Genomic DNA, 9,184 nt, shown 5'->3' on the forward strand with positions numbered 1-9,184 from the left:
AGGAAATCAAAATAGTATACAAATTAAGTTTTATTACATATATACAATATTTCTAGCCATAATCATTGATTAAGTACAGAGTTTGAATCAATACATTACCGGTTATTGCATCATCACTCCGTCGGGGGACCACGATCAGGAGGCTTATTCAGAATGTCATCACATAGCTCGTCAGCAATGGAAATGTCCCTCCCTTACAGGTAACTTTCCTCCCTTAAATTGTACTTTTTCCCCATCCCCGTTTTCCAGATTGGATATACAAACGCGTGCTTATCTCATGTTGAGAATGTAATCCCCAATCAGCATGTCTTGAAAACATCTAGCTTAGCTCGTGGGTTGTATACCCAGCCCCTCTTTATGGATTGGATACTTTTTCCCCCACCCCCTTTAGCCAGATTGGATATACAAACGCGTGCTTATCTCATGCGGTGAGAGTGTGTTTCTGTCAAGCACCTATCATCAGGTGCTGAAAACTCCTGGCTTTGCTCGTGTGCTGACAGTGACCTGCTCTCATAATAGGCAGTTTATCAGCAGGTGCTGAAAACTACTGGCCTTGCTGTTCTCATAATACTTGTGTTTCCCTGTAACAGCTATCATGGATCCTAGGCAGTGTCACTAAATATCAGTCACATCATATATTTCTCATTCGTATCACAGTGTGTCCCAGTATGGCTATTCCTTTGTCCATATGTAAATAGAGATTATTTTTTTAGCATGCTAGAAACATGTGCAGAGTGCAAAATTACCACAGAGAGCCTGAGCATGCCTTGCAGTAAATGCATGCTAGTACTTACTGTAACTTAGGAGTCGGTGTTCCTGTGTTAACCAGCCATTTCTTTAAGACTAGTGTGTGGTAACGATACTGAAGAGTTAATATGGTAGCATTTACCACCTCCTAAATAGGAGGTAGTAACTGCTTCCACAGAGGGAGGATAACTGCTGCCACTTTAATTTTATGCAGGTATTGTGCACTGATGGAAAATTTAGCGCATGACCAACAAATATGAAAAAAAAGAAAATAAACACCCTGAAAAGATGTTGCATTAAATCTGGGCTTATTCTGTAGAGAATGACATGGTGACAGAATTTGTCCCCATTGTTAACCGTAGGAAACCAATCCCATGTCATTCTTTAAGGAGAGAAGGAAGAATCAGAGTATGAATGGGCACAACCACTGGCCCTCAAGCCTTGCACTGAAGAATGCTAGTGTAGGACCAAGGTTGAGATAGACAGTGAAGAATGATATGGGATGGTTTCCCACGGTTATCTGCAGGGACGGTGACAAGTTTCAAATTTCAAGTTTATTAAGATTTGTTATCTACGCAATATCATATATTTCAATGCGTATAACAATTTAAAAAAAAAAATAAAAAAAAAGGGGGAGGACAAAACAAGACATTGTTTACTAATTATATACGTTCTAATACAGACTGGTACAAAAGGCAAGGGGGATGAATTACAATCTTTAAAAGAAAGAAAAAGAAACATTTAGGGAAAACCACATATGGTGGGAGCACATAAAAAGAAAATAAAGTAAAATAATGAATAATTTGGCGACCTACCCATAAGATTCATTAAGGTCTAAAGATTTAGTACTTGGTAAGTTATGCTGTCTATGTTTTGAATGCGTCCTTGTACAGAAAGCTTTTTAAGGAGCGCTTGAATTTTTCTAAGGAGGGTTCATTACATAGATATAATGGTAAATTATTCCAAAGCTGGGGTGCTATGACCGAGAAAATAGTAGATCTCTTGGTCCCTATTATTTTTAGAGAAGGAATAGTTAATAAATGTTGCTGTGTTGATCTGAGTGCCCTAGATGAAGAATACGGTATCAAATGACAATCCAAAAATATCGGCGCATGTGATTGTTGAATTTTAAAAGTTAACAGTAAGATTTTTTTTTTTTTTTAATTCTTTATTCAGTTTTAACTCTTGCAACAAGTGTACAAAATTCAATCAGATAATTTGTACAAATCACTTGACATTCTAACAATTATTGTCAAATGCATATAAAAAAGACCCCTCCCCCACCCATCCCATTCATCACGAATAAACCCATTAAATCACATAACATACCTCCCCATCCCCACATTAAATATAGTCCTATGTAATAAAAAGGTGTCCAAGGTGTCTAATCATTAGAATATGCAATCAATGGCCCCCAAATCTTTTGGAAACTATTATAATTTCCTTGATATATAGCAAGCACTCTCTCCATTTTATAAATATGACAAACAGTAAGATTTTAAAAGATATTCTATGTGTGATTGGTAGCCAATGTGCAGCTTGTAAAAGTGACGTAACGTGGTCACATTTTTTTGAATTTGTAATAATTTTTATTGCTGTATTTTGTATTATCTGTAACCTTCTTATTTCTTTATTGGTTATGCCTTGGTATAAAGTATTGCAATAATCTAGCCTAGAAATGATTAATGAGTGGATTAAAATGTTGAAAGCTTCAGGTTTTAAAACTTTTGATAATGATCTGATGAGACGTAACTTATAAAAGCAATTTTTTTTTTTTTTTTTTAAATTTATTTATAGAATTTTACAATATCACCAAGCATATACATCTTGTACAGTAAAGTGAGATCAAACAACATACTAAACTGAAATTCCAAAATTAAGATATACCACAATCATAGTTCAATTGAAAAATAAAAATGATTAACTAAAGTAATAATAACCTAGCTGATCTCACACTAGTCCTCAAAATTATTGGATCCAAGATTGAAGAGTAGAACAAATATAATACAAATTAATTTGAAAGAAAAAGTCCATGTCTTACTAAAGTGCAGGGAGTTAACCTTCCATGGGCGCTATTGTTGTTATTCCTTTTTCAAGACGTTTCCCCGAGAGAAAACCAATTAATTGAGATGGCTCTGTAAAAATATACTTCAATGATAAATATCTAACCACACATTTACATGGATATCTCAAGAAGAAGATGCCACCTATTTGAGTCACTCCAGGTTTTAAAAGTAGAAATTCTTTCCTTCTTTTTTGAGTCTCTCTAGAGACATCAGGGAAAATCTGAATGTGCTGTCCCAGGAAGTCTTTGGACCTATTTTTAAAGAAAAGTTTCAATATCCAATCCTTGTCTGGGGCCAAAGTGACAGACAACAAGAGAGTGGCTGGAACGGCCAGTTCTCTATCTGATTGTTCTAATATTGCGGAAATGTCCAATGACCTCTCCTGGGGTTCTTCAATTTTTTCTTCTTTAAATTGGGGCTTGGCAGGGAGATAATACACTCTTGTAAGAGGAGGTAAGGAACTTTCAGGAATTTCCAATATTTCCATAAAATACCTTTTCACCATTTCTCTAGGAGAAATTGACAGGATCTTTGGAAAATTTATAAACCTCAAATTATTAATTCGACCATTATTCTCCTGCACTTCCAACTTCTTCCTGAGTATTATATTATCTTTAACCAACAAATCTTGATTTTGTTTCAAAAGCATTAGCTCCTTATTTGTATTTTGTGACTCTGTTTTAAGTTGTGACATATCCTGCTTTAGGACATTTAATTCTTCTTTTTGCACTTTTAATTCTTTATCCAAACTTTTTATTTGGGGATTTAAAGAATTCCCCAAATTTACTACCAAGTCCCATAATGCATCGAGTGTGACTTTAGGTGGTTTTGTAGGTGAAAAAAGTTGTAATGGTGTAGTATCTAAATGTTCTGAAATTAGCTTTACCTCGGTGGCGTCTTATATTCCCCCAACCTCTGTTGTCCCGGTCGCAAGTCCTTGCAGAGATAACATATCACTCTGCGTTGTCATATTCGGCGAGCCCTCCATGCTAGCCTCTGGGAACGAAGAAGAAACCACCTCTTCGGGTGCATTCTGGTCCCGTGGAGAGCTAGCTGCTTGCGGCGTTGGTTGAAGGGGTGGCGTCCTAGCGTCGGGGCTAAGAGTGACATCAAGCTCAGGGGATCTCCCCACCGTTCTACTCTCCGGCGGTGTCCCCAACGAGCTAGCACCCGACTCTTCTTGCTCCCGTTGTAGGCGTCGGAGAAAATCATCAATAGTTACCACTGGGGTTAAAGGTCGTCGGGAGGCTCCTCCGGCGTTCCTTCCCCGTCTTTTTGGCATAATTAAAAAAGATATCCGCCAACGTCCTCACTGCAATAGACATGGAACAACCATCTTATAAAAGCAATTTTTAACTACTGAACTAATTTGGTTATGATAAAAAGTTCCTGATCTAATGTTACTCCCAATATTTTTGTTGTAGTTACTATTTGGAGAGGGGTGTTATTTAGGAGTATCTGTGATGAAAATTTTAGATCCTTTTTCCATGGGAAGAACATTACAGAAGATTTTGTTGCATTTAAGGCCAACATATTGTCTTTAAGCCATTGGCTTATTTGTTTTAACTTATTATTTATAGTTATTATCTCCTTTGGGTCTGCTGAGTTTAGTAAACGTTAGTCAGTAATATACAGTATTTGGGGCATATAGTGAATGCTAACTCGTCATACACATTTTCCTGATTCACACTTTTCTCCAGAATTCATTCTCTCTATCTCAGATGTTCTTGTCTGTCTAAAAGCCCAAGTTCATCTATGACATGATTTACTCTATTGGTTAACTTCTCTTTATATTTCCAGAGCACCTTGTCCTTTACACTTATGTCCTTCTCCCGATGTAGTTCTGTTGAATTCCTGTAATGGCACAACATGCCAACACCCATGGATACCTGAATCTGTTTCCCAAAATATTCTAAGGCACTATGAACTGATGTCTTTATCACAGCTCTAGGATTTATGATCATTTTCACAGGGTTGAAGACGTGACGTTTACTGATTTTTCGATAGCTATATTGCAAGATATTAATACCAGGAACAGAGTTCCAAGCTTTGGATTCAGAAGATGAATTTTCAGTGCTCATATCGATTGGGAACAAATGATGATCAAATTGAAAAATGTTGGCCTCTGGGTTCTGCTTCCTCAGGGATTCCATCATGTCATGCCAGTTTTGGTGAGCTACAGGAATGATTATTTCATCAATATCATTCAGGCAGACATATCTAGTTCTATACATGTTGCGATAGATGCAATCATTTAATGTGACAAGTTGACCATGATAGTGAATCTCTCCAGGGTGCACAGGAAAGTTCCAACCTAAAGAAACATTCAGGTATTTGGTGATGGGCCATGGTATAATCTCTATAATATCCAGCTTCTGATAGTATGACAGGACCTTCATGACCAGTGGACTACAATTTGTCTTGTATATGATTACTTTTTGAGCCCCAAGTATCCTGTACATTTCTATCATTTGTATAAACTGCAGCACATTATTGTAATGGCCAAACATTGTGGAAATGCAAACCACAAACTCATACTGAAATGTTCTTAGCAAGGCATTCAACTGTACTTCTTGATTTTTAATTTTTAAAAATGGTAATAGGGGCCCCGACTCTATGGGATCAAATCCATGATAAACTAATATAAATCGTGGGATCCTCTGATCTATGAGGTTGCACAACAAGTCAGTAGTAGCATATGGAAAGTCAAAATGATCAGTGTGGACTTGGATCTCTGCTGCAATAGAATAACTGTCATTGGAAAAGCAAAGGAGACAGAAGAGTTTCTTTGACGTCTTCCTATGTGTAATTCCAATAATGCGGACAATGCGGTTTCTTCTGAAGTCTAAATATGCTGTAAATAAAAAGACTTTGCTGTTTGGCACTGGGGTGATGATATCGACTGAGGCATGGATTCCACAGCTTGGAATCTGAGCTAACGTGGTAGAATCCACAGGCACTGCAGAGACAATTTTGAGTAGCTCTTTCTTTCTGTAAATTGTACTGTATATCACCAGTACAACCAAGAAGATGAACATAAAAATTAACTTGCAAATGGTTCGCAGTGATGTGTATTGATACATTCCTGTAAATAAATAAAATCTGAATTAAAGATGTATTTGATTACTCAGAATTTTTTCACAAGTTAGTTAAGGACTCCAAATGCTTTCTTAACATAACCATTACTATCCTGTTTTTCAGGATGAGATGAGGCTAGACTTGTGGCTTAGGCTATAGGAGATTCATAGTTTTGAGGGGCCCAACTGAGCCTAAGGGCATTGGCATGGCAGTAGCAGATTTGGGGAATGAAGACTGCCTCTACAGTGGCACTAAGTATGTACCTTGAAGGTGGTGCCCTACCAGGCTGGAGGCCAACAGTGTTTGAGCAAGACTGCTTAGTGCACAAAGGGTTAATGCAGTGGTGTAGTAAGGGGGGGTGGGGTGCTGCGCTGCACCACTCCATCTCCCCACACACACAATACCACACTTGCACCCTCCCTCCCTTCCTTCACCTGTGTACCTCTTTAAATCTTCGCCAGCATAAGCAACTTCTCCAGCTTGCTGCTCACTCCATCCCAGCTCTCCTCTGAAATCACTTCCAGGTTGTGGGGCCAGTAAGTTATGTCAGAGGGAAAACGAATGCTGGCATGAGCAGAATGCCAGAGATGATACTTGTGCTGGTAAAGATTTAAAGAGTTATGGGGAAGGGAGAACATAAGAACATAAGAATTGTCACTGCTGGTTCAGACCAGTGTGCCCAGCAGTCCGCTCTCGTGGCGGCCCCTAGGTCAAAGACCAGTGCCCTAACTGAGACCAGCCCTATCAAACAAGATCTACCTTTGCTGAAACCGTGCTGGCTGGTGCTTATCAGACCGTGTCTGTCAAGGTGATCAATGATGCAGTCCTTTATCAGCGCTTCTACCATCTTTCCCGGTACCGAGGTCAGACTCATCGATCTGTAGTTTCCCGGATCACCCCTCGAACCTTTTTTGAAGATCAGCGTAACATGGCTTCAGCAAAGGAAGATCTTGCTTGACGAACTTGCTGCACTTCTTCGAGGGAGTAAACAGGCGGATAGACAAGGTTGACCCAGTCGACATTGTATATCTGGATTTTCAGAAGATGTTCGACAAGGTTCCACATGAACGACTACTTCGAAAAATTGTGAGTCATGGAATCGAGGGTGAAATACTCACATGGATTAAAAACTGGCTGGCGGATAGGAAACAGAGAGTGGGGGTAAATGGACAATACTTGGACTAAAAAAGTGTCACCAGTGGAGTTCCGCAGGGTTAGGTGCTTGGACCCGTGCTCTTCAACATATTTATAACTGATCTGGAAATTGGTACGATGAGTGAGGTGATTAAATATGCAGATGATACAAAGTTATTCAGTGTAGTAAAGACGCAGGAGAATTGCGAAGACCTGCAATATGACATAAACACACTCGAGAAATGGGCCACGACATGGCAAATGAGGTTCAATGTGGATAAGTGTTTTTTTGGTTTTTTTTATATTTATTTATCAAATTTCAAATTTTACATTCAAGTATCCACTTGTACAGAAAGTTGAAGAAAGCAAGCAAACTAAAGACGCGACTAGGAACACCTAGCACACTATTACAATACAAAATTATATAAGAAACATAAAACTCATAGCTTAACTTCAGCTCAAGTCCTCAATCTGGGTCCAAGATTGAATTAGCGAGTGTAAACCAAAATAATATAGAACATAAGGAAAATAAGATCCCTCAACTGAAAGGAGATATCCCTTAATATTCAAACTGCACTCAAAACTTTCCCTTCGTCCATTCGAGCTCCAGCCAAGAAAGCTGTCAGCTGGGGAGGTTCAAAGAAAACATATTTTTTCATACGATAATGTATTATACATTTACATGGATGACGAAGAAAAAATGACCCTCCAAGAGAGATAACCCCTGGCTTTAACATAAGAAATTCTTGTCTCCTTTTCTGTATATCCCGTGCCAAATCTGGAAACATTAATACTTTGTGACCAAGAAAGTCTTTCTGTTTATTCTTAAAGAAGAGCCGAAGCAACCAGTTTTTATCTGGTGCAAGGGCTACCGTAACAAGTAATGTAGCCGCCACAGCAGACTCTCGATCAGAAAGTTCCAGCATTGCTGATACATTAAGCGGTTGAATATCATCCTGCCGTTGCAATTGCTGTTCCTTAATTTTTGATGGCAAGTAGTAGACGTGGGTAAATGGTGGAATCATATCTTCTGAAATTTCCCAAATCTCTGTTATATAACGTTTTAACATATCCCTAGGCGGCACTGCTGCAATCCTAGGGAAGTTAATCAATCGCAAGTTATTATTTCGTGAAGAGTTTTCTAAGAATTCCAATTTTCTATGTAAATTTGAATTGTCTCTTACTAATGTTTCACTGAGTTGTTTAGAAACTTTTAATTCTTGCTGAATATTCTCAATAGAGTTCTTTGAGTCCTTCATTTCAACCTTCAAATTCTTAATATCAGTATCCTGATTTTCCAATTTATCTTCTAGCAATGCCAGCTGAGGTTTTAAAGATGTAACCAGATTAGCCACAAGATCCCAGGTTACTTCTCTGGGTTTTTCAATAGTGTAAATATCTTTAATAGTTTTGATTTTCTCACCAGCTGAGAGCAGGTCCTGGTTGTCCCTCTTCTGGGCTCGGTTCCCCACCGAAGTTGTGGAATCCTCAGCCTCTCCTGGGCTCACCTGAAAAGACAGGGAGTCCATCTCTCTGCTCCCCTCTGTGCTTTTCCTGGCCTCTAAGGGGAGGTGCAAACCGTCCTCTGGTAGCTCCTCCACTCGCGGGGAGCTGGTAATCCGAGGAGGTGGGGGAGGTGCCCTCGCGTCGGGGCTTAATGTTGTTTCCCAGGAAGCCGCCTCAGTCTCGCCTCTCCGAGATGCCTCTACTGGGCATACCGACGCTGCCGTTGCCGGGGTATCTTGCATACGGCGCAGTAGATCTCCAATGTCGCCGAAGGGAGAGGCACCCGAGCGCCGCGAGGCTCCAGCGGTGCTACGGCCTCTTCCCTTCGGCATATTTAAAATGAAGAAAACCTTCCCTTAAGGGTAAGATTATTTATTAAGCAAACTCCCGCGGTGTGCAGTTCAGCTCAGGGAACCTTTGGCCATCTTGGAATCCTCCAATGTGGATAAGTGTAAGGTGATGCATGTCAGTAACAAAAACGTTATACACGAATACAGGATGTCTGGGGCGGTACTTGGAGATACCCCCCAGGAAAGAGATTTGGGAGTACTGGTCAACAAGTTGACGAAGCCGTCCACGAAATGTGTGGCGGCGGCGAAAAGGGAGAACAGAATGCTAGGAATGATTAAGAAAGAGATCACGAATAGATCAGA

General features: G+C 39.6%; 1 protein-coding gene across 1 annotated transcript; it reads right to left on the bottom strand.

The window, feature by feature from the left end:
* Positions 1 to 3,411: 3,411 nt before the first annotated feature.
* On the bottom strand, positions 3,412 to 5,873 carry LOC117367709 (beta-1,4-galactosyltransferase galt-1-like). Its single transcript, XM_033960535.1, has one exon. It carries the CDS (start codon positions 5,849 to 5,851, stop codon positions 4,526 to 4,528), a length of 1,326 nt encoding a protein of 441 aa, XP_033816426.1. The 5' UTR covers positions 5,852 to 5,873; the 3' UTR covers positions 3,412 to 4,525.
* Between the last annotated feature and the right edge of the window lie 3,311 nt (positions 5,874 to 9,184).

The sequence above is a fragment of the Geotrypetes seraphini genome, chromosome 10 (assembly GCF_902459505.1).
Source record: "Geotrypetes seraphini chromosome 10, aGeoSer1.1, whole genome shotgun sequence".
In the NCBI taxonomy this organism is placed as follows: domain Eukaryota; kingdom Metazoa; phylum Chordata; class Amphibia; order Gymnophiona; family Dermophiidae; genus Geotrypetes; species Geotrypetes seraphini.

What these genes read in the sequence shown, in the direction of transcription:
- LOC117367709 (XM_033960535.1), bottom strand. Translation starts at nt 5,851, where the DNA reads ATGTTCATCTTCTTGGTTGTACTGGTGATATACAGTACAATTTACAGA.